The sequence below is a fragment of the Dasypus novemcinctus genome, chromosome 26, assembly GCF_030445035.2.
Source record: "Dasypus novemcinctus isolate mDasNov1 chromosome 26, mDasNov1.1.hap2, whole genome shotgun sequence".
In the NCBI taxonomy this organism is placed as follows: Eukaryota; Metazoa; Chordata; class Mammalia; order Cingulata; family Dasypodidae; genus Dasypus; species Dasypus novemcinctus.
In genome coordinates, this window is record NC_080698.1 from 38,824,520 (window position 1) to 38,851,436 (window position 26,917).

General features: G+C 34.4%; 1 protein-coding gene across 4 annotated transcripts in view; it reads left to right on the forward strand.

Annotated features, from left to right (window-relative positions):
* Positions 1-26,917, forward strand: part of CNTN6 (contactin 6) — a 365,092-nt gene that overhangs the window by 329,702 nt on the left and 8,473 nt on the right. For all 4 annotated transcript variants that reach the window (XM_071211969.1, XM_071211970.1, XM_004449587.5 and 1 more), the window contains 8 exons: positions 10,535-10,710; positions 11,060-11,177; positions 11,832-11,990; positions 12,088-12,237; positions 15,485-15,555; positions 19,361-19,595; positions 19,707-19,822; positions 21,552-21,738. In XM_071211969.1, the coding sequence (XP_071068070.1) occupies positions 10,535-10,710; positions 11,060-11,177; positions 11,832-11,990; positions 12,088-12,237; positions 15,485-15,555; positions 19,361-19,595; positions 19,707-19,822; positions 21,552-21,738 (1,212 nt within the window). The remainder of the gene's footprint in view (positions 1-10,534; positions 10,711-11,059; positions 11,178-11,831; positions 11,991-12,087; positions 12,238-15,484; positions 15,556-19,360; positions 19,596-19,706; positions 19,823-21,551; positions 21,739-26,917) is intronic.

Consider the following 26,917-nt stretch of genomic DNA (forward strand, 5'->3'; position numbering starts at 1 on the left):
GTCAAATTAAGGCACATTCATTTTAAAAAGTCATCTTTACATTGGAATTGTTCTGCATGACATTGCAATGATGGATACAGGTCATAATATGTTTTTTCAAAACCTATAAAATTGTCCAATGCAAAGTGCAATCCATAATGTAAGCTATAGACCATGGTTAGTAGCAATGCTTCTAATATGTGTTCATCAATAGTAACAGAATACCACATTAATGAAAGATGTTGTTAATGGAGAAATGTGTGGGAGAGGGAGTTGGTGGGGTATATGGGAATCCCCTATATTTTTGATGTAGCATTTATATAATCTAAAGCTTCTTTACAAGTAAAATTTTAAAATTTCTACATAAAAAGTCATCTTTTTCAGATATTGCATATCCTATTTTTCTATTTTAATACTATTTTCTCTACTAATTTTTAGAAAAAAATCAAATTTCACTTAATTTCTACTTAAATAAATGTTGCCAAAAGATCAAGAAAGTAGAGATTAGGAAATAATGGATCATAAATTCAAATCTTCTACCTCTGTACTAATAATAGATCCAAATCCCTCTCACATACTCAGGGACATCTTCCCAGGAATTCTCACTCCCTATTTCCCTCTCTTGCATCTCCGTTGTTCCTTCAACCATCTCTTTCCCAGCAGCCTTCATACATATCATTATTCCCATCATTTAAGATAGTTTCTGACCCCACTTCTCCTCCATCTACTGCCTTACTTAACTGTTTTCCTTAAGAGCAAAATTCTTTAAGAGTTGTCAATATTGGCTTCTTTCTCTGATCTCTTTTGTCAATCCTGTTTTGAATCAAATCCTGTCAATGGTTTGCATCTACCACTCCATCAAAATTGCTCTTAACAAGGTGGCTAGTAACCACCACATTGTTCAATCCAGTTGTCAGTTTTTAGACTTCATATTACCTAACCTATCATCCTTCTCCTTGAAACATGTACCTACTTAGTTTTGAGGATATCATATTTTTCAGATATTCCTTTAACGTTATGGGTCACTGTTTTTCACTTTCCTTACCTGGTTTCTCTTAAACATCACACTTTCCTAAAGTTGGTTGTCCCAGGGATTTGTCCTTGAATTTATTCTATGCTATTTCTAACCCCACTCACCTGGAATTTCATCTAGCCTCATAACTTTAAATGCCCTCTATAAGACTGTTTCCAAATTAAAAAACCCAGCCCAAGGACCTTCTCCTAACCCCCAAATCCTATTTATCATCTTCACTTAGAAATTTACCATATTTTAATACTGAACTCCCAAGTCTTACTCCCAAATCTTGCTCCTGTGGTAGTCTTTCCCCTCTGTGTTAATGAATCTATACAGACAATTGTTCCAATCAAATCCTTGTAGCCATTTATACTCTTTTCTTTCTTTCAAAGCCCATATCCATTTGTCCAAGAAAAGATCTCAGCTTCAAGGTACATACAATATCCACTTCCTACCACTTCAATTAAGCTTCAATTTGAGATACCACCATCTCATTCTCAGAGTGTTGCTCTACTTCAGAGGTTCTCAGCTAGGTTGATTTTGTCTCCCAGGGTATATCTGACAATGTTTGAAGTTATTTGTGTTGTCACAATTAAAGGAGTTATATTGATATCCAATGGGTAAAGGACAGGGATGCTGAAATGCACAATAGAGCCCTTCATAGAACACACGCATACACACACACACTCAACACGCCCCAAAGAATTATCTGACCCAAAGTGTTAATAATATTGAGGAAACCCAGCTCCAATATCCTAAAACATTTGTTCTGATTCTCTTTTGATTCCTCTTCCAGCACCATAATGTTCCTATTAAAATGTAGATGGGATTTGGTCAAACTTAAATATTTGAAATCTCTAATGGCTCATAGTTTCAGTGCCAGTTCTTTTGTTCAATATTCATACTGATGGATGCCTGGGAGAAATAAGGCTTCGGCACTAATTAAATGTTGTTTTTTTGTGTGTGTAAATCATTAAATAAACAATTATATTTCTGTGTAAAAGGTTTCTACATCTATACAAAATAATACTCACTTCATTCTCCAACTATCAATTACCATAATCTTTAAGCTATTTTCTAAAATCCTATTGAGAAATGGTCCAAATATTTCTATCTATACCCATAATCTATTATTAAAAATTGATAATAATGAACTTTCTCCTGAATAGTTGAAGTACATTTGTCACACCAACATTTGTACCACTATCAACTACAAATATTGTTAAAATTTTCAGAAATAAGTATAAATAGCTATTTGAAGGAATTGCCAGGATAACAGCAGCATCTATAACATGATAGGCAATATCCTGAAGAAATGAGAAATACAGATAAGTGATTCCAACATTCCCTACAATTTTTATCTCCAGAAATCTGCCAATTAAACCTGCATGAATCAAGGGAGCAAGAAATCAACAGAAAACAGCAGTTAAATATCTAAACAACAATTTTGATAGTCTTCTAGTAAAAGGGGGTCAAACATTGTAGTTTAGAAGGGGGCCTGCTGAACAACCAAGCCTTGAGTTAGGTCACCTGAAGAACTATGACCTAGTAATAAGAATAAAACAGAATAGGGCTTAAGGCAACTGAGATCTAGACTCAATTTTATATTTATTCTTGATTGGATGTTGTACTATTTATAACTGAATGCTGGAAAAAATAACATCATAAAACATTTCCATTTATTGATACATCATGCCAGACATTCATTAAAATATTATCAGGAATTGCTTAAGGTAGGACCAATTACGAAAACTCAGAACAAAAACAAACTATAGCCAAGTCACAGCTGTTCAAATATTGAAATTATTAGACTACAACCTTAAAATAACTATGATAAATATGTTCAAGATAATAAATAACAAAATGGAGGATTTCAGAAAAAAAAAGACATCTTAAAAAATCATTTGGAGAGAGCAGATATAGTTCAGGTGATTAAACACCTGCTTCTCATGTACAAGATCCCAGGCTCAATCTCTGGTACCTCTTGAAAACAAACAATCAAAAAAACGCAACTCTCTTTGGAAAATGAACATAGCTCAGTGGTTGAACACCTGCTTTCCATCTGTGAGGTGCTGGGTTCAATCACCTAAAGGAGAAAAACATTTGGAAATTCTAGAATTGAAACACAAAAGCTAACTGAAGAACACATTAACTTTATTTAGCACAAGAATAGACACAGCAGAAAAGAAGATTAGAAAAGTGGAAGGCATAAAATATGGGAAGAAAATATCTAAACCGCAGCAGGAAGAAAAAATAATGAAAAGTACAGGAAAGAGCATCAAGAATAATGATGAGCATGATGGATACTTTGAATATATGTGAAATTATATTTACAAAAGAACCAAAGAGTGAAGGAGAGAGAGAATGAGGCACAAGCAATATATGAAGAAATACTTGCCAGAGATTTTTAAAAGCTAAAAAATAACAAGAGATATTATGTTTAGGAAACTGTATGAGCCCCAATAATGATAGTTACAAAGAAATACTAAACTAAGCACAAAGTAGTAAAACCAAAGGAAAAGAAAAGCAAAGGCATTGAGATAAAATAGATGCATTAGCTTTAAAAAAAGAGAGATGTGACTCAAGTAGATAAGTGTCTGCTTCTGACATGGGTGGTCCTGCATTTGGTTCTTGGTTCTTCCTAAAAAATAAAATAAAATAGCAAAACAAATGAAAAAAAAAGAACTCAGAGGAGCCAACGTGGCTCAGTGGTTGAGCCCCTGCTTCCCATATATGAGATCCTGGGTTCAATCCACAGCCCCCAGTAGCTCAGAAAGAAAAAGGAAAAAATGCTGACAGTTGATATCTAAACAGAAATAATGAAATCCAAAAACAGTGGAAAGGCTTTTCAAAGGGTTAAAAAATTCAATTTCATAAGTGAAGGTTCATAAGTACATTCATTAATATTCAGGGCCCATCAGTGATCTATCCTTTTTCAATTGTCACTGCCCCTGCACTCAGGGGATTCTTGCTGTCCCATTAGAGAATGTGTCAGAGCTCCCAGGATGGGAATTTGGTATTGTTAGGGTTATTGTGTGAATCTCACCCACCATGGAAATGTCCCATGAACACTTGAACACATTATGAAGTAGAATAATGAAACTCAATGATGTAAGTATTTATATCAAGAAATAAGAAAAGGAACAACAAATTAAACTCCAAGATATTAAAAGGAAGTACTTAACAAAAATAACAATATATATTAATGAAATAGAAAATATCTAACATAGAGAAATTAACAAAAACCAATGTTGTTTCTTTGAATAGACTTATAAAATTTAAAAATCCCTACCAAGACTGATCACACCAAAAAGAAAAAATTAAAACATAGAGATGAGGCAAAATTTTGAATATCAGCACAAAGAGCGGGGTGGGGAAGCATCACTCTAGGTCATACAGTGAGTAAAAGGATCACAATTTCATCAGACTGAGAACAGATGGACAGATTTCTGGCCAAAGAGTTATACAGACTGACACAAGAAAAAAATAGGACATTTTAATAATTCTACAAAAAACATGACTTCGTCAGTGAATTCTTCCAACCATGCTCCAAAAACCTGACTAGGATATTCTGACTAACATATATAACTCTTTCATGTTGTGTTGGTAAGAGTCTTCATATGGATAGTCAAGTGTGGCAAGAATCAGTGACCAGACACATTTGAATGAGAGGTATATTAGTACACACAGGTCCCAGAACAGAGAGGAGCAGCCAGAACCACAGAGAAACAGACAGGAGTGGAGGCTCATCCCAGCAGGCAGGGAGCAAAGGCTAAGGTGGACCTGGGAACTATGCCTTTCAAAGGTTTCATGGGTGGAGCTAGAAGAACTGGTCAGACAAGAGTAGGGATTGGGGACTCTATTTTTTTTCAGGGTTCTAACCCAGGTAATATATGAGGAGGAGAGGGAGAAGTTGTTTATCTTCTATAAACAAGTATCAGGGACCTGATGTAGGATGTGTAATGCTGGGGCATCATGATCATGTAAAAACCCTGTGTTATTTTAATTTATAGGCACAAAAAACCCAAGTACAAATTAGCAAATAAAATTCAAGAATATACCAAAGGATTTATTTTAGAAATTCAAAATTTCTTTAACATTAAAAATAAATTGCTGTAATACACTCACAATTTGGATTACCAATGGATGCAGAAAAAGACAAAATTCAACTATTTATGATTTAAAAAATACAAATAGCTTAGCAAATAAGAGGGAAAAGGTCTTATTCATGATAAATTATAAGAAACTTATATAAAATGTCATATGTAATGGAGAAATTGAAATTATACTTAATGGAGAAATCCTAAAATTCCTAAGATAGGGAATGAGAAAAACGATGCTGCTATCAGCAGGCCTGGATTTATTATGCAAGGAAATAAGGTAAGAAAATGAAATAAAAGGCACTGATACTGAGAAAAAAAGAAAGGAAATTGCTATTATTTTCAGACAATATGATCATGAAGGTAAAAAAAAAATTGTTAGTAGATTTAGCAAAGATAATTGATACTAGATCCATAAACAAAGAAATTGAATTTCTATATTCTAATGGCAAGTATATATAAAATGAAATTTAAATAATTATACCATTTATAATACCATTACCCAAAATCAAATACTTAGGAAAACAAGATAGCAATCTCATAAGACTTATGCTGGAAAAACTGAGAATAATCTAAACGTTCCACACTCCTAGGAAAAGGCTGATTGTCCTGTGTAGCCATGACATCATCTTAAAATTAGTTTTAAACCCATTTCAATCTGTCAATAACAATTCACATCAAAGAACAGCTTCTGTAAGTCTACTTATGAGTGATAACATCTCACTTTTGAAAATTACCTAACAACAATATCACTCCATAAAAAACCTGATTCTGAGGGCCAACTATTCAACAATTACCTAAGTTATCATATTTCTACAGATGAATTCCTGAACTCCAGATCATCCAAAAAATCTTACATAAGATCAGCACCTTCTCTGCTAATGAAGATTGTACCTGATCCACATTGTTTTCCCTTAATATAATAAGAAATAAATTCAGCTCTGTGTTTTTATTTCAGACATTGTATTATTATCATTATCCTTAAATGGTACAAAATATTAATGAAAGAAATACAATAAGTTCTAAATAAATGATGGAAATATACATCATGGATTGGAGTTTCCAGTAGTGTAAAGATGTCAACTATTTCCAATTTGATCTATCTATTTTATAAATACCCAATCAAAATCTCAGCAGGTCCCTGTGAAAATGCTTAAGCTAATTGAAAATTTTATATGAATAAATACAGATCACAAATAGCAAGGCAATCATGTGGAAGAATAACACAACCCTTTGGAGGATAACTACTATCTAATATCAAAGTTAATATAAAACTACTAAAAAATGTGTTATGAATCCAAGGAAAAACAAATAGATCATTGGAACAGAATAGCTAGTTCGGAAACAGACCTATGCATATAAAGTCACTCTATTTATTAAACAATTTAAACTGTAATTCAATGGCAAAAAAAAAAAAATGCCTGTTCAATAAATTGTTGGGATCATTTGGATAGGGATAAAATGAATCTTGATCCCTAACTCATAATATATACAAAAATCAATTCATTACAATATATTTTGAGCATATCTTCATGTCCTCAGGGTAGACAGATTTCTTAAATAAGCACCTACCAAAAGTGGTCCATCTTCATGACCGCCGAAGTTGAATGGTAACATTGCCTCCCTATTTGGAATATAAACATTCATTTTTTTCCCTAAATCCCCCCATTCATTTTCTTACTGTCTTACAATTTTTTTGGAAAATTACAAACGCACACTGAAGTAGAGAGAGTATTATAAGAAACTCCCAAGTACCCATTACCCAGGGTTGGTAATTATCAGCTCATATCCTAATGTATTCCATCCATACTTCCACCAATTTCCCTGAACCCTATGGCAATCACCTAGAGGCAAATCCCAAACATTCAAACATGATATAATTTCATCCATAACTATATCCAAATAAATCTCTAAAAGATAAGGACCTCTACTTTTTTAAGATAACCAAAAAAACAAATTTCATATCTTGAAAAATTAATGATGATTCCTAAATTATCCAGTGTTCACATTCCTTGATTGTCTGATATAAATGTATGTATTTATGCACATGTTAAATAAATGTGTTTATATGTATGCAGGTATATTCATGCTCTTCAAACACGGACACAGCCTTTTCAAAATTGTTTCTCAGAATCCCTTATATCCCCAGATGTATTAAGAATTCTTGCATGGATTAGAAATGTTCCATAATCTAATAATATTTGGAAACCTTGAATTAAATAAACTTTAAAAAATTTCTTTAATCTGGGAAGTTTCAGAGCTTTTAATATTCTAAAATGTACTGTGAAACTCTAAAAGCAGATACAGTATACAAAATTACTTAAATTAACCTTGGACCTCTACTTTTTTTCTGAAGCAATACTAACCAAAAACTTTTTACTGGATATGATTTTTTTCCCCTGGGATCCAGAGCTTTTGAGACTTTCTGACAATACAATTTAAGTGACTTGGATTTTCCTTAAATAAGAAATTTCTGTTTCAATTTTCAAAACCTAAGGCAATATTTCTTAAATATGGTCCCTGGCCTAACTGCTAACTAACAAAATCAAGTGGAGAAATCTTTTAAAAATACACAGTCCCCCTGCAATTATACAGAATCAGAAATTCTCACCCACATAGAATGGACATTTTAAACAACTTTTCTAGTAGTTCCTATGCACACTAATATTTTAAAACCACCAGACAAGACTTTCTAGAAATATTTAAGGGCTATGCAAGAAATATAAATTGAAATAAAATGGAAAAGAATATCACTATTCTAATTTGATTCAAGAGGTAGAAGCTTAAAGAATCTCAAGGTTTCGCAAATGAGAGTGTCTAGCATATTCAACTTCCTTCATTTTATAAAGTTGTTCAAATTCAGGCCCTAATGAACTGACCTATCCATAAATACCCAAGTGTTTCAGTGTTAATGAGCCTCAAGGCATTGCAGCTACTCTACTGGTAGATAAGCACTCCTAGGAGAGGACTGGTTTATATGTGTACATACATATTACCCTACTCTCTGCAAGTGCTAACAGAAATATCTCAGATATTTGAGTTCTGAAGAATTTAAGGTACATGTAAAGGAAGTGTCTGAACTTGTTGGTAATAGACTAAAGTCCTTGTTCTTTCCTCCAAATAGCATAAAAATTTTATGTTTCTACTCCTCAAGAACCACCCTCTGAGTCTCTGGAAAATGTGATTTTTGTCTCTGTGGGATATTCACTTAGAGTTCCTCTCTAGAGCTGTGTATTTGTAGATGTGAATTCTTAGAGATAGCTATCAACTGTCATATGGCTGTGAATGTGTCACCTAGAAAGGATTAGGACAGTTCTACCTGTGGTGAGGGGAGATGATGCAGCACTTGAGAAATATCTTGTCCACATTCGTCCTCTCCCATACAAGAGGAAACTCTTCAGGGGGAACTATGCTCAAATAATCATACTGTCACTTCTTTTGGTTAACCAGTCTGCCTACATAGAAGCTCTGTCATTTAAAATATAATTCATCTTTCATACTGAAGACACTGTTCTGTCATTACACCATTTCTTTGCTTTATACTTACAATGTTTCCCATTGCTCTGGGCAAAAAGAAGGCATATCTTTCCATGGCATTCTCAACAGCTTCGTGCGTGCATTTACACAAGGCCTCCTGCTGAGAAATGCCCGTGCTTGTCTCAATGCTCTGCTGTCACCATCTGGAAATTCTCTTAATGATTTTATCTCTGAACTTGAGTTTCTAAGCAAAGTCTGATGGGTCAGTGGAGTACGTGCTGAACACAGGAGGTGTGCTGGGTGGTACAGGTGCAGGAACACTATTTCACACGAAGCTTGTGAGATTTTTCTGTGTAATGAAGGTACAATGATAGAATGCACAAACAGAGCGTTTTAAATTGTATTCGAATCCTGAAGCCACTTTTGGTTTCTTTCACAATTTTCACAAGTTACAAGGTATATCAAGGGAATAAAATCCCATTATACGAATTTACATTTAAAATTAAATTCACACATTTTTAAACAAAGCAGATTTATATGAAGGGTTAAATTATTTTAGAAAAATTGTTCGAGAGAATCATTAACTCCAGATATTCTAAAATTTTTATTTCAAAATAATTCATCATAAATTTCCCAACATTGTCATAGCCTATAAAATACTCTTAACCATTCTGGCAATATTTGCACCAGCCAAAAAATCCTTTGCAAACAAAACAATATGTGTGATGTGTATATATATACAATATTTTTTTTGGTGAAATACAGTGCCACACTATTCCATCTGAACATATAAACACAATGTCAGTGATGGTTTGATGCTTTCAGTAGCAAGAAGCCAAAAGGAAATTAAGCTTTTAGTCCAGCTCCCAAATGGCTACATTTAGGTTCATTCTTTTATAACAATGAAATGTTATCTTATGGTTGAATTTCAGATAAAGAGATTCTCCAGTGTCCTCATTTCACTTTTGAAACTTCCTAATGCACAATAATTTTTCACTGTTATTTCCCTAAAACCCTCATTCTTGAATGTAACTCTCTTAAAACATGTGTTATGTTTACTATAAGTAAACATCTAAATCCAAATGTACATCCATGACTCTTTATTGTTATTGAGTTGCTCTTCTGGTCAATTTTAGGCCTTCTAGAATTGAAACTATTACGTTATAAATAAAGTACTCAAAAATGATCTATCATTGTGTGGTCCTTTTAGTCAGAATAACATAGGGCTCTCAAAAACACCTGGAAGATTTTGGACTAGTCCTTTGAAATTTTGGTCAATGAATTGCTAAGACTTGTAGAACAAGGGTTGTAGCTTTATAGTGAATGTCTAATTCTAACATTACAAGGTCTAGGTTAAAAAAATTTCCATCTTTCCTATTTATGTTGTAACTTTACCTAAAATGGAAAACTGTTATCACAGTGATGTCAAAAATAAATATGTTGCCTCCACACTTTAAAAACAAGCTTATGATTATAATTCTTTATACAAATTACTGTAATTATGACCTTAGGGACATAGTTCATCTCAGAGTATATCAAATTAACCTAGATTCTGAAGTGCTGTTACCAGTGTGTCGGTTGTATTGTTGCATTAGGAATTTCTGAATAAAAATTAACAAAGAAAGTACAGTGTATACTATATGTATGGAATTCTGTCTTTCGAAGTCTATTCTGTTTGTAAACTATTTTTACATAAAATATGAATAAAAATATGCCTTCACTTTTATTGTGAGAAATAAGTTATACTGGTGAAAATGGGGAAAATAAATAAATACATCTTTTTTTTAAAGTGCAGAAATATTTGAAAGGAGGCAAACAGAATTTTTCTTCCTGAGTGTAGTAGTACTCCACGTTGCATTTGAACTACTACAAACCACTGCAAAATCATTCAAATACATATTTACTTTATAAGCACATGCTAGCATTTTATAAACTCTTGTTAAATGTCATTTTTTCTCAACAGAGAGGACTGTTATTACTGTTCCACCTTCCAAAATGGATGTTACTGTTGGCGAGAGTATAGTACTACCCTGCCAGGTGTCCCATGACCCCTCCGTTGAGGTTGTGTTTCTCTGGTCTTTCAATGGAGATGTCATAGACTTAAAAAAAGGAGTGGCACATTTTGAAAGGGTTGGCGGAGTAAGTTGCTGGCGTTTTAAAGCGCTTAATAAAATGAATCAAATTTTTTGTGTAAATCAACGTCTCTTCATAGTTATTCTTCCCATCTTTATTTGCATGGATAATCACTGAAGTTGCACCTGCTTTTGTTTAGTTTCATTTTGTTTTATGTATTTCATAGAAATTCTTGTTTGCTTTAAGCAATTATAATAACAGGATAACAAAAGATATCAGATACAAGAAACTATGATGATACTAATAGATCTCCTAATTTTATAGCTGTTGTATATTTTTATTTATTCAGGTGTAAGAAAAAGTGGTGACTGTGATATCTTTTTCTTTTTACTTTTTTTCCTCTTTATATCTGCAGGAATCTGTTGGGGATTTGATGATAAGGAATATTCAGTTAAATCATTCAGGAAAATATCTATGTACAGTACAGACAACTCTAGAAAGTTTATCTGCTTTAGCTGATATCATTGTTAGAGGTAAGAAAAATGGTGAAAATAAATGATCAGTGTTTCACAATAAAAAAATTAACATCTAAATTTCATAAAAGAAACTATATCATGGTAGGAAAGTAAAATAAATTCTAATGAACTTAACTTTTTTTGCCTAAATTCTAAGATTTCAGGGTATGGATATGGAGGTTGAATTGAGTAGGTTTTGTTTATTTCTAATGAACTGTCAGCCCAGATAGGCAATGTCAGTCCCTAAAATTTGTGCTTGCCATACTTGTCATAAAAGGGTTAAATCGACAAGAATATTTAGAATAAACCATATTTGTCAGAAAATGGTCAAATAGACAAGATTCTGTAGTTCTCCATATCAGTTGCATCTAATTATTTAGTTAATTTTGAGAGTTGAAAGTGGGGGAACACTTCTCAGGTTTTAGATGAGCTCTCTATTGGATTATATTCAACCATCCTGTGAATGGCATTATCAAATCTTCAAAGGAAGTATTTCTAAATTTCTCACCATGTAATCTGAATTAATAGAACTTTACTTCTAATAATGAGCTAAAAATACATTGTGTTCAATATTTTATTTTCAAAGCATAGCAAGTAAGAATTAACTGTCCCTGTCCCAAGCAATGAATATAATAACCTGTGATATAGTCATTATAAAACATCCTTTTCAAGGTCCACCAGGTCCCCCAGAGGATGTGAGAGTGGAACACATTTCCAGTAGTACTTCTCAATTAAGCTGGAGACCTGGACCAGATAATAACAGTCCCATCCAAATATTTACAGTTCAGATCCGGACACCATTTTCTGTGGGTTGGCAGGCTGTTTCAACTGGTAAGCCATGCAAGTATCATTGGACAATTTTCTAAAATTGCTTGACTGTTTTTGACTAGTGGCAATTTAGGTGTCTTAAGTATCCCACTCTTTTCAGTTCCAGAAATTCTTAATGGTAAGACCTACAATGCAACCGTGGTTGGTTTGAGCCCTTGGGTGGAATATGAATTTCGTGTTGTTGCCGGGAACAGCATTGGAATTGGAGAACCAAGTAAATCATCTGAATTGTTAAGAACCAGAGCATCAGGTGAGAAATCAGTGCCTTTTAAAAATGTGTTGATTTTTATGCTTTAGTTCTTAAAGAAAATATTAAGAAGTATTTTATAGGTCTTGCAATATTTTTGCTCAAAATCAAAGGCCATAAACCAAATGCTTTCATTTTCGAATTTTCATGTGCATTAGAGAAGGTATATTTCCCCTGAATATTTGGATTCAAAAGAGATGATTTCAGGAAGTGGACTTGGCCCAATGGATAGAGCATCCACCTACCACATGGGAGGTCCATGGTTCAAACCCTGGGCCTCCTTGACCCATGTGGAGCTGGCCCATGTGAGGTGCTGATGCGCGCAAGGAGTGCCGTGTCATGCAAGGGTGTTCCCCACGTAGGGGAGCCTCATGCGCAAGGAGTGCACCCCGTAAGGAGAGCCACCCAATGCAAAAGAAAGTGCAGCCTGCCCAAGAATGGCACCGCACACACGGAGAGCTGACACAACAAGATGATGCAACAAAAAGAAACACAGATTCCCGGTGCCACTGATAAGGATAGAAGCGGTTATGGAAGAACACAATGAATGGACACAGAGAGCAGATAACTGGGGAGGGAGGGGGAAATAATAAATAAATCTTTTTTTAAAAAAAAAGAGAGATGATTTCATTTAGGCTGTTGTGTCAAAACAGAAGTTGTCCATAAGCTCTCTTCACATCTTATATGCTTTCTAGTCAAAATCCAGTGGAGATTCTGTAGATTTATAAATGCAAATGAGTTATATGTCTTAATAAAATGTTTTAGTCCATGATTAATTGAGATTCTATTGGTGCAGTCAGCCACACATTTCCATCTATTTCTCAACTTTGACCTAGTTGCAGCTTCATTCACAAGTATAAATTCTTTCCTATGCGAATGAGGTAAATCCTAACCTCATTTAACAGAGGCACTAATTGAGTATCAATTGGTTCACTGCACAGCAGAACACAAATGGAGCCTGGCCCAGACATGATGTCTTCCTAAGCTCTTTTCAGTGGATCCTCTTTGTTCCAGTCTTAAATTCTCATATCTGGGGTGACATTTGATATGCTTGCTGCATGTGGCTAACAAAGTTCACATCCTTATATAGTCATGTACATGAAGGATTGTTTTGTTGCTGCTTTGTGCACAATGTGCACAATGTCAGATATTAATAACTCCTTCTTTAAACTAAAGATAATGTTAATATTTTTATCATGGATGGGGCTAGAAATCAACATATTTGACAGCAAAATCCCAGAATTAAATTATCCTAGAAGTTTAGAATTAGACGAGATGCCTTCATTTTACAGAGGAGGGAAATGAAGACCAGGAATGTTGGCTGGTTGTTTCTGACAGAGTCAGTATTTGAACTCTGACCTCCTGTCTTCTGTTCTGGCATATCTCTTAACAGTGGATCTTGAAGCTGATTGAACAACAGATTGTCCTGGGGAAGTATGTAAAGATAGAGATTTCCAGGTCCTGCCATAGACCTTCTGCGTGATAATCTCCAGAGTCTGGCACATGGCTCTCGATTTTAGCTTTAGTTTCAGATTATTTGTATGCAGCTGATTTACATTTTGGCAGTTTTGTACATGATTGACTCTAATTTTTTTTTTATTTTTAGTCAAATTTGTATGCCATCTTGTAGTAACCCAAAATCTCTATTGGCACTCTCTAGTTTCAGTAGCATAATGAAACTTGGTAGGCATAAATATATCCCCTAGACACCAAACCTTACCAAATATCTCTTCTTTGTATCATCAAAAACTGAATTTGTCTCAATTCAATATGATTTTGGGTTTAAGTATGTTTCATTTGAAAACTGAACAAAGGAGGGAAATCCTTTTGCCTAGAATATTTGAAACTTCATGGAGAGTAAATTGAAGTAAAGTTTAAAATAATTTTCCTTAAGTGGCTCAACTGTTTAAAGGTCCTGAAGAATTGTTGAAGACTTTAAACTCATTGCCTACATAAAATCCACTCTGATTCACATTGCTTTTGGCCAAAGGCATTGGAAATCAGAAAATAGGGTCTAGATGGATGGCAAAATTCTAAATCAATTATGAGATCAAAGCAGAGCAAACTTAGGGTAAATTTTAATGTAAAAATGGGTAATATCTGAGAGGTGCTTTACTTAAAAAGGAAAAATTGGATTTTGTATCATTGTCATTTATAGAGTTAAACATCTGTATGAAATGGGATTAAATTAGTAGTCTGGATTTATGTGGATGGTCTCCATAGTTGAGAAACAACTTTAAATAAGCAAAAATCATCATATATTTTAATCCCTGTCTACCAGTCCCTACCCTTACCCAATATTGATTAAAAATGATAAACACAATTTAATTCAATATTTAAAAAATACATCCTGCAGATTTATCCATTATCACAGATTTAAGATACTTTTGTCACTGTGGCAGGAAAAATAATGTATTTTAACACTTTTACTTTATAAAGTAAAACTGCATTCTGATTATGTACTATAATACCCCTCTCCCTTCTCCCCCCACACACATAATTGTTACCTCCTTTACAATTTACCTTTGCTATACTAATCCTCCCAAGGGTAAAATTGAAAGAAATATCTTTTTCTAATTCATTAAAATGAACAATGTCTGTCTGAAATGGTATCCCATAGAAATTTAGACTCCAACAGTTAAATAGTGGGAATCCCCTTAATCATATCCTTGAATGGACAAATCTTCTGATTTTGTAATGAAAAGCTAAAGGGAAAGTGCTTCTTCTTTCATCCAGAGAGACTTGAGATTCAAAACATTGAGTTTTAAGACAAGAATTTATTTACATATTTTTAAAGAATTTGTTTTTAAATGTTAAAATATCCTGATGACTAACAAATAGAAGAATTAGTTTGTTTATTTTAAAAAAATAAATAATTAATATTCTGCCTCAGTAACTTGTTTACAGCACAACTGTATAATTAGGTACTAAATCAGCAGTGTCACTGTTACCATCTGAATGGAACATCATTTTGCCAATTAGTAGATGATGCATAATAATGTCAAATGCATGATGTTACTGGATTTTTAATTAATTTTGGAGCCAGAGTGCTCATGTATCAAACACAACTGTGTCCTCTCCTTTAGAAATTTGGATATGTGTAAACATAATTTATGTTCATTAAAAATACAAAATTCTCTCACAGTATCCCTGCATGAGATTTTGAAAGGTGAAATTCAAAAGCAAGATGCTACCCAATGAAGACATACTTTAATAATTGACGTTCTGTGTTTCTCTTGGTTGTTTTTAGTCCCTATCATGGCACCAGCAAACATTAATGGAGGTGGAGGAAGTCGTTCTGAACTCGTCATTACGTGGGAGGTAATTTTCTGTCCAAGTGAGTTATTTTGAAGGAAAAAGATTTAGCTGGGCAGGAATACTGAAAAACAAAAAGATGTTTGATCACTATTTAGGATTTATAAGAATACATGGTATGAACTGACTCACAATGATGAGTTATTTAGAGTAGGTATTAGAAACTTTTCCCTATTTCTACTAAAGGGAGCACAGTAATCTCCCAAATAAAAGAGAAATAACTTAAGTATCTATTGTAGGTAGGTCAGTAGCATTTTGTTACTTGGTGAACAAGACAATGTTTTTATTTATTAGCTGTGGGACTGTTTTATTGTGAACATGTCAGAGTCTGTAGAGTGTAGGCAGAAATTTTTTTACACCATTGTTCTTTAAAATCTGTCAACTTTTTCCCTGCATCTAGATGAAAGCTTAGGCAGATGACATACTGGTTGTTATCTTTAAGCATTAACACATAAGCTCATTTCTCACTTAGGATGAATTTCTGTCTGGTTTATTACCATAAAATTTAGACTTTTAACCAATTTAAAGTTTCTCATTTTCTGCAGCTCTAGGCTGCCTCAACCTAGTAATTCTGGAGTGGGGAAAGGAATACATCACATCAATTCTTCAAGTTTTTTCCACCCTGCTTGTCAATTTCTCATTCCTCCTTCACCACATTACCTTCACCACATTACCTGGTTCCAATGGAGTTGTAGTAGGTTGACTCTGGGAGAAGAAGAAAGGGGCAGAAAAGGCCAAAATTGCTGATACATTTGTAATTTGGCTTTGGGGTGCTCTGAATATGGTAGATGCTCAGGTGCTGATATTTTATCAGGTGATTTAGGGGACTTGCTGGGAGATGCCCCTACTAGGAACCTCTAGTTGCATTTCTTAGTACAGGTTAAACTGGCTCCTTGATAAGTCTCCTCAGTTCCTGGATTCTGGACATCCACATCCAGTCTCTTCCTGCAGAAATTCTCTCTCCTCTGGGTGTTTTTTGTGGACAGAGTCCCCTTCAAGGCTGCACATGACAGCAGCCTAGCATGGGTTCCACCTTTGATCCACCTTTGCTGGAAATATTTTGCAAGCCAATTTATCCTTTCTCTTCATTCTGCCAATGTAGGTTGTCTGTGTAACTCCCCTTTAGAAGTTTTCTCTGGCATTTATTAGGCAAAAGAAACTGTATCTCCCAAAAGCCAGAGAACACAGATCTTGTGGTTCTTTTTGAAGCTTCATTCCCTTAGGTGGGGGAGGAAGTCATACCTTTTCTTCCCCTTGGTGGAGGGGTGGGAATGTACTAATCTATCCCTAAACAAGCTATGCCTTCCTTTATATATGTTTGATATGACTATACTCTAAATTTTTCTAGAAAACACTTCACATAAATGTTTCAATGTCACTTTTAGAATGCATGGCACTTTATACTTTTGCCATTGGCTTTGAGCCTCAGCAGAAACTAATAGAAGGGCCTGTGTTATTGCTCTGTATACAATGCATTATTTTAGTTTTTAGCTTTTATACTCCCAAATCATCCACTTCCTTGGTCGTTTTTCTGTTGCATCTAACAACACGATAGCCATGAACATTTTAACTAAAAATTCAACATGTCTGAAATGGAGAGCAATGGTTCTCAATGCAGGGTGGGAGTGGTGCTATATGTAGACACCCCAGGGAACATTGAACAATATCTGCAAACATGTTTGTTTCACTTCCAGTCACCTAGACATAAAATCAAACTTTTGGAATGTAGGAACTTCTAATAGTTTTGGCAGGTAATTTTATGCATTATTGTTTCATAATTTATAGTCCCACATACTTCCAACACATATAGATTTGTGGGTTGAGAATTATACTATATTCCTTTATCAATTTTAATTGATTTCACTCCAAATAGAATTTCTGAATTTCTTTATTCTACTGAACATTTTCTTTGCTTATAGGAGAAAGCTCGCTTTTGGCCACCTCAGACAAGCTATATATATTCCTCTGTCATTTGGCTCTCTATCCATATGAGAAGAATAAAAGGAAGAATCTAAATACGTCCTTTTTTACTGCCAACTGCACATGTTGGACTCAACTCTTTCTTGAGAGCACTTATTATACTTTACTAGCAAAAACAAAAGTTCTCTACTTACTTTGATGAATTGATTAACTGCCATGAGTAAATCTGAGATCAAAGAATTAACAAAAACAAAATGCTCTAGTAAGTTGCTTGAAGTGTGATAAATATCTATATCATTCAAAACTGAATCTTTCATTCTAATCTCCCTGTAAAGGAGAAGAGAAACTAATACAAGGAAACATTTTCTTTCTCCAGATTTCAGGACCTATATTTTTCTTCCTCTTTCTACTTTTTCTATTTGTTAGAATCTTGCTCATGGCAACTCAGGTCATCTCTGCTAATGGAGAATTATTTTAAAGCTATGTGGGAAGTAATAAGGGCAGGAAACAGTTTTAGCAACCAAGAAACCAGATCAAAGGAAGAGCCAGAACATCATTCCTCACCGTTCTGGGCACAGGCTTCTGTCAGCTACTCTGGTAAATCCACACCAGCTTGCCTGGTACCTCAAGCTGTGACTCCATTTTTTCCATTTACCTTATTTCACATTTCCTACTCACTACCACTAGCTTAATTCCGTCTCCTCTCTCTCTAATTTATAGCTTCCATTTTCTCTTAGTTTTAATTGTTCCTACTATCACATGAATTCTACTTATTGATTGTTCCATGCTTATCTGTGTTTGACCTCTCCCTCTATGACTCATATTCAAACTCTTTAAGGGAGAGGGATTAACTGGGTCCATTAATCACTGTAAAGTACAGAGATTTGCAATAGAACACCTAGCTCTTGACCAAGATGGCTACCTTTGATTCTGGTGCCCATGGCTGTGTAATCAGATGTGGTCCAAGTAGCAGTATAATGAGATACAACAAATGGTGACTGATAGGTAAGAAAACCCTCAGAAATGGAGATATGGGCAGTAGAGTTTCAGAGTATTATATCCTATAGAATATGTCTTTCTTTATAAGTCCACCAATATATTTATAAGAAAAAGAAAAGGAAAAACATTTCTCTTTGGAAAAACCAAATTCCATTATTTTAAAATATAATGCTTTTGTAATCAGGTAAATGTTTGTCTAAATTCAAGTACAAACTAATTTTAATTTGCTTATTTTATAGTATTATTACTAATTTTAAGGACTGCAAAGTTTGAAGGAATACATATCTATTTCTATTTTGTACTTTTAATGATGCTAAGGATTTACATGTATTTTATAGAATTTGATCTCTGTTGGAGTCAGAAAAATATTTTTTAATGTCAGGAAAAATGCACACTGACATTACTAATGAAAATGCATGTTTAATAAAATATTGGGAGTTTCTTTATACCCTTTTGTGGGAAATACTCTATACATCTTAATGTGTATGTTATTATAGAAGAATTATATTTTCCACATCTTACAAGAATTTGTTGATAAATGTTGTGAAAGGAAAATAGTTATTTTTGTGCTAAGTTAAAACAATTGCATTATAAAACTTGTGTCCTTCTAAACCATTTTATTATTACAAAGTATGGATAATTGTAGAAATAGATATAAAAATAGTAAAGCCTCTTTTATATTTTCACTTAATTCAACTATTTATCTGAGCACCTTTAATTAGGATCATTTTCCTAATTGGCATTCCAATAAAAGTACTATTTTTTTTCAATACTTTATTAAAAATTGTAAATATCAATGTTTGTCTCTACAAAAGAAGTAATTAATGAACATTGTAATAGTTCGATAAAATATTTTTGTAAATACTCAGTGATTGATCACATTCTGCCTAAGTCGATTCCAGAAGAACTACAGAATGGAGAGGGATTTGGATATATCATCATGTTTCGACCAGTTGGCTCGACAACCTGGACCAAAGAAAGAGTAGCTTCTGTGGAATCATCGAGGTTCATTTACCGAAATATAAGCATCCTCCCACTCTCTCCCTTTGAAGTCAAAGTCGGTGTCTACAATAATGAAGGAGAAGGACCCCTGAGTACCGTGTCCATTGTCTACTCTGGAGAAGATGGTAACTGGCATTGAGTTATGGAATGGTCCTCCTTAGAAATGTATGCATATTTTGCACTTAGTTTTCCATGAACCACTCTGCTAAAGATGATTGTCTTTCTCTGAATGGTAGAACCTCAACTGGCTCCAAGAGGAACTTATGTCCAGAGTTTCTCTGCTTCTGAGATAGAGGTTTCATGGAATGCAATTGCCTGGAATAGAAACACTGGACGAGTGCTGGGCTATGAGGTAATTCACAGTAATTTCAGTTTTCGTTTATTAATATGTCACTAATTACACAATAGCTCCTGTTCAGTCCTATACTCCTAATCTAGTTAGTTACATATAATAGTGCATCTAAAGTTATAGAGACATTGATGTGGAAACAGTGGTCACTGGAGGTGCTGAAGGCAGAGAGGGAAAAAGAGGTGTAATATCGGAGCAATTTCGGGACTTGAGATTGTCCTGAATGAAATTACAATGACAGATACAGGCCATTATGTATCCTGCGATAACCTACAGAATTGAGCGGGAGAGTGTAAACTGCAATGTAAACTATAATCCATGCTTAGTGGCAATGCTCCAAAATGTGTTCATCAATTGCAATGAATGTACCACACTAATGAAAGAAGTTGTTAATGTGGGGAAAAGTGGGAGGTATGAGTAGTGGGGCATATGGGACTCCCTTATATGTTTTGTTGTAACATTTTATGTAATCTAAGTATCTTTTAAAAATAAAAAAATATATTAAAAAAAATTAACTTGTAGAGGTTAATGGATTGGGGCTAAGTGGCAGTCTTTCAAGGTGATCTTAAGCAATTTAATAAATGATGGACATTTTAAATGTGATCAAGATCAGGTGATAATATTATATATTCTAATTGCAATAATATTTTCTTCTTGGGGTGAGGTGAATGTCTATTGCTCAATGGTCATAAATCATAGAAGAATTTCACTGGGAAACTTTCTGTGTGAATTTGAGAGTGATTTGAAGAGATTTAGACATCTTGGAAAAGGCATAATCTAGTTATGTGATAAGAAAAATAAAAACCTAGAATCTCCTAAATCTGTTCTTTGCAGTCCAGGTGGAATGAAGCAAATTATTTTATATTTGTGGGTCTTCATTCTCACAAAATTAAGGAAGGAGGTTTATTAATCTGTCATCTTGTTTTAATTTACAAATTTACTTATTTGAAAATAAGCAACATAGTTTATTTTATTTTGGGATTAGAATAAATGTATAATTCTAAACCTTCATAGTTTTCCCTTCCACTTTTTAAACATGAAACTGCTGGTCCTAACAAAATTCTACTCAATTGGTAGGTGTCTCTGCCACTCCATTCCTGGAATGCCACCTCTTAACTGAATCATTTTTATTTCTCAAAACCCATTTCTAATCTCCCTTTTTCTGTGAACTGCTTCTTGATCATTCTCTGTCATTATCTTTCTTCAAAGGCTTATAGCATTTTTCACTTCTTTGGAATGCATCTTATGCTTTCTTTTCATGTATGTATTTCAACTCTGTAAGTAGATTACAAGGGGCTTGAAGGCAGGCACCAAGCTTTATACTTCTTTGTATTCTTTGAGGTACCTAAAATAATACTAATTCCAATAAAAATGTTAATGCATAGTATAGATTGAATGATTAAAATGTAAAGACCACTGAAGAATGTCAGATGTAGTGAACTGTCATAAATGAAATCTTTGATGGTATGAACCTTATTTGGGTCCCATGAAATACTTTATTTTCATAATATAAAAATCCAGGTTCTCTAATTTAAACATTGTGAAGTTGTATTGATACTATATTTTTATTTCCTCATATAAATATTAGACTGGTTACTTTGTTGTTATTTACCCGTTTTATTATAATTAGAGTGTATTCTTACATTTATGTTCTTCCCTTCATCCTGTATCAACTTTAGTTGATAGTTGTAGGGAAAAAATTAATTGCTTGTCCTTTGCTTTTAATGATCAGGTCTTATATTGGACAGATGACTCCAAAGAATCCATGATTGGTAAAATTAGAGTCAGTGGAAATGTCACAACCAAAAACATCACAGGGCTGAAAGCTAATACTGTCTACTTTGCTTCCGTAAGGGCTTACAATACTGCTGGGACAGGGCCCTCAAGCATCCCAGTCAACATCACCACCAAAAAGTCTCGTAAGTATATATCACACTCCAGGTACTAAGATTCATCTATACATGGAGCATATTCCTTTACTCAACCTCCCTTTCATTATACCTCATCATTTTACCACTTAGTTTGTTTGATTGGTTTGTCCCTTATGTGAAGATAATTGTTGATACCTTCTAATAGCAATCAAAATAAACTATTCTGTTCTTTCTAGGATTCCTAAATGAGTAGGTACTCTGAGTAGGTAGTTGAAAGACAGAAGAGTGTATGTAATGTTTAAGAGAACAGGCTCTGATGTCCTCTCCCAACTTGAGTTAAAAACCTGAGCTCCCATCTTGGCAACCTGAGATGGTTATTTGTTCTTTCAGAGTCTTTTTCTCATTTGACAGCAGAAGAAACAAGTAGTGCCTATGCCCTTATAGGATTTTGTTCAGGTTCACAAGAGATATAATTAATATAAAATGCCTAGCACATACTTTAGTAAATACTTAATAGAGGTCTTTTTGTTATCATTTGAGTTCTAGATTGTACCAAAATGTGAGTCTAGCATTGTGATACACTTAGATCTTTCCTTCCAGGATATCTTAACACTGAAGTTTACCTAAAAGCCTTCTGCTTCTTTTTATTTCCTTTAAGGATTAACCAGGTGTCTTTCACATAGTCAGAACTTGCCTAAAAGCCGAATGATTGATAGTTGCTGACTTTGACCTCTGATAGAGTCTGAAATTGCACAAATATTCCATAATATGAGACATAGGATAAGATCTGGTCAGATATGAATTAGAAATATCTGCACTATGTAATTTTAAGATTGCATAATTTTTATATATCATATATACATTGTAGACCAACATAAATCAGGTTGGTTCTACAAATGGGGCTTGACTAAAATTTGGAATCGATGCCAAAAACATCATTGGTGGCTTGTCTGACAGTTAGCACATGCCTCATTAATGAGTGGAAGATATGTCATTCAAAGTAAGGTTAATAAGGAATAATTTTATACAAGGTGCACTGCTGGAATACATCTGCTAGGGAAACAGTAAAGTGAGAGTCACAAAATTTAAAGAGAAGTTTAGTGTTTCTTTTAAGCATTCATCTTCTTTTTTAACCAAAACAAACATACATAGAAACAAAACCCTTACAATTCCTAACTTCTTACGTGACAATCTTGTTTCAGTGTTTCTTGAATGTGTCTTTTAAAATCCTATCAAAATAGCCAACAAGGATTCCAAAAAAGGTTATACAATCCTGCATTTCATTGTATTTGAGTAACACTCAAACTTCTAACTTCTTTCTTTTGACATTGGTATCACCAACACTGTGAAAATAGAAGAGTAATTGTAATAGTTTACTATTGCTGCTGTAACAAATTACCACAAGCTTCGTGGCTTAAAACACTTCTGGAGTTCAGAAGTCAGAAATGGGTTTTCCTTGGCTGAAATTGAGTTGGCAGGACTGCACTCTCTCCAGACACTCTACAGGAGAATTCATTTCTTTGAATTTCCAGCTTCTAGGGGCTGCTATATTCCTGAGATGTGACTACTTCCTACAGTTTAAAAGCCAGCAGCATGGTAAATTCAGACCTCTCTGCCTCCTATTCTCTGCTTCTCTTATCACATCTTCTCCCTTGACCTTGACTCTCCTGCCTTGGACTTTCCCTTCTGAAGAAACTACACTGAGTCAAGTTGGGTAATCCAGGATAATCTTCTTATCTCAACATCCTTACCTTAATCACCCTTGCAAAGTCTCTTTTTTCCTATAAGGTAAAATATTCACAAATTCTTGGGATTAGGTCATGGACATGTTTGGGAACCCCTTATTCGGTCAACCGTGGTTAAAAAAGAATTGTGAGTACTTTTCTGTGCCAGGGTCCATGTTAAATTTTTATGTTCATTATCTCACTTAATTCTCACAACAAATACAAGGAGGTTGGTATTTCAATTTCCAGATCTGAGAAAACATACTTAGAAAGGATTCATTGTGGCATCTGTTAGACTCACTCCCTGTGAACATGGATCCTCTGAAGCTCTTCATCCAGAAACCATTGAGCTAGTTTACATCCTTCACTTCTAACTGTCTTAACTAACCTTCTTTCTTCCAGGTTTTCACATATTTAATTCAAACCTCATACCCCTTTGAGGTTTTCCTTCCCAAAGTAGACTCATACCCCTATTCTCTTCTCAAAATGTCACTGTCTCTTCTACTCCATAGCACAAAGACTAAGAGAAAGGTAAACTGTATTCTTCACAATCTGTCCAAAAATTCTTACCTGTCCTTTACTCACCTATCCCTGGAAACACCAGAATTATTGGTCTTCGAAAGTTTAATATTCTCTTATCTGTCTTCATTTATTTTCTCACCTGGCAATACCCCTGCCCCACCTATAAATAGTTAAATGCCCTTTCCTCTGCTCTTTAACTTTCCCACAGTTTTCCTTTTTATGTAGTTGCATCTTTCTAGTTGTCCTCATAACTTTGGCCCATTGCATAATGAAAAAAAGCAGAGTGAGACAAAGTTGGATGTGAATCCCAACTCAGCAACATACCAGCAGTGTGACAGATCTAATAGATTGATAACACCAAATCCATTTTTTTCATCCTAACAAAAAACAATGAAAAAAATACTTAACTGTAGAGTTTTCTCTGAGAACTAAATGATATGGTGTATGCTGAGGTGACACAGAGGCTGATGTGTAATGATAGTTTAGTGTGCGGCAACGTGTAATATTATCTTCCTATCTTAGAGGTGATTTTCTTTGCATTTTTAAAAGAAGGAAAGCACAGTTACTTTCTACTTTCTTTCTCTTTTTAAATTTGTTGCAGACATTTTCTTCTAGGGTAATGAAAGGACATCCAAAGCAAAGATGAAAGAGGGCTTTAATGAAATAGTGAAGATATTCCTGATTCAAAGTGCTATTGCTGGACCTAACTTTGACTTTCCAGGTCCTTGAGATGGCATCAAGATTACCTCAGAATAGTGGTAATAAAAAAAATTCTGCCTCTATAACTTATTCATAGTGTACTCTATGGCTTTTCAATCTGAGAATTCTTCTTCCCTTGTAAATTCTGAGAAAGCAGAGCTGACATTGACCAAGAATTCTGCCTCTTCTGAGTACTTAAGCCAAACAGAAGACAGAGCCTTTTTTATTAAAAAAAAAAAAAAAAAAAAAAAAAAGATTATTCAGTCATACCCTCAAGGAATAGTGCCTTTCAAGAGCAAACTCAGGGTTAGATGCTTAGAGTCAAGTAACTATGAAACGGGCATGTTTCCTGGCTTCAAGTAATTTCTCTTTTTGTAAGTAGGTAACCTAAAACAAGGGAAAAGTCAAAGAAGTGAGATATATTCTAAATTATCAAAAGTGTGATAGAGAAAGTAAATAAGACACCGAAATATACATAAGCAGGGACTATATGAGAGGACTACACATATTTTTAAAATTTTTATTATAACATATTCTTATCAAGATTTCCCATTTTAGCTACAAAAATCTGAGGCAGTAAACTAATTCAGCAAATTTATAGGCTACAAGAGTAACATGCAAAAATCAGTTGTACTTCTATACACCAGCAAAGAACAATCTAAAATGGCAATTTAAAAAAACAATTCCATTCACAATAGTTTCTAAAATAATAATAAAATACCTAGAAATAAATTTAACCAAAGATGTGAAGGACTTGTACACTGATAACTACAAAACACTGCTGAAAGAACTAATAAATGGCAAAGCATCCCATGTTCATGGATTGGAAGACTTAATATTTTTAAGATATCAAAACTACCCTAAATGGTTGTCCTTGTTTCCCAGGCTGCCATGATAAATACCACACAATGGGTTGATTTAAACAACAAGTACTTATTAGCTAATAGACTCTGAGCTAAAGACCAAATCAAGGCATAAGTGAGGGAATGCCTTCTACCTGAAATCAGTGTGGTGTTTTCTTGCCACAATCTTTGAATTTCCTTGGCTTGCATTTTTGCTTCCCATCACATGGTGTCTTAATTTGCCACAGGGCTGCCAACACAAAGTACCAGAAATAGGTTGGCTTTAATAAAGGAGATTTATTTGGGGTAAAACTTACAATTCTGAGGTCATGGGTCCAAATCAAAGCACCACCAAAGATGTTATCACATCAAAGTCAGCTGTTGGTGAGCCTGGCATCCTGTCTTATAGTGATCAGGCATATGGCAAGGCTCATCTCCTCAGCCTTGAGCTGCTTCTTGGACCCTGCACTTTTGGGGACCTCTTTCCCTGCCTCTGTGCTCTGTTGATTCAAGATTCTGCATCCTCTCTCAGACTTTCTGCTTTCTAACCTTGAGCTCAGCTGTGGGTGATCAGGCATCTCTTCTTGGGACGCTGGTCCTTGAGCCTCTTGATGCTTCTCTGCCTTCCAGAAGATGTAAATGAACATGGAGTCCTCTGTCTTTCTACTTTCTCTCAAATGGCAAAATCAAAATGGCAGCTTCCTTTCTCTGTGTCTCTCTCTCTGGGTCTTTGTTTATCTAAAGCTCCAGTAAGAGAGTGAAGTCCCAACCTGAGTCATGCCTCATTGATGTAGTCCGATGGGCCCTACACCCACAGGAATGGATTACTTCAAGAACATAATCTTTTTCTTCTGGAGATTCATAAAATAACTTTAAACTGTTATCTCCCCTTGTGTCCCCTTTTCTGCCTTTTGCTGACTTTTGGCTTCTTCCTCTTGTATAACAATCTCTGACTTCTAGCATCTGATTTCTTCTCTTTATATGACTTCCAGCAGTACAGATTGTGATCCAACCTCATTCAGTTTACCCACACCTTACCTAATAAAATCATCTTCAAAAGATCCTATTTATATCTGAGTTCACATCCATAGGAAAACAGATTAAAAATATGTCTTTTGAGGAGATACATCATTCGCTCTACCTCAGCAATCTACAGATTCACTGCAATACCTTATCAAAATCCTAGGAACCTTTTTTGCAGAAATGGAAAAGCCAACCCTCAAATTCATATGGAATCATTAAGGGCCTGAATAACCAAATCAATACTGAAAAAGAAGAGCAAAATTGGAGGTCTTACATGTCCCAATTTCAAAACTTCCTACAATGTCACAGTAATGTAAACAGTGTACTACTGGCATAAAATTAGACATGTAAACAAATTGAAAAGAATTTGAGGTTTAGAAATACACCCAGACATCTATGGTCAACTGCTTTTTGACA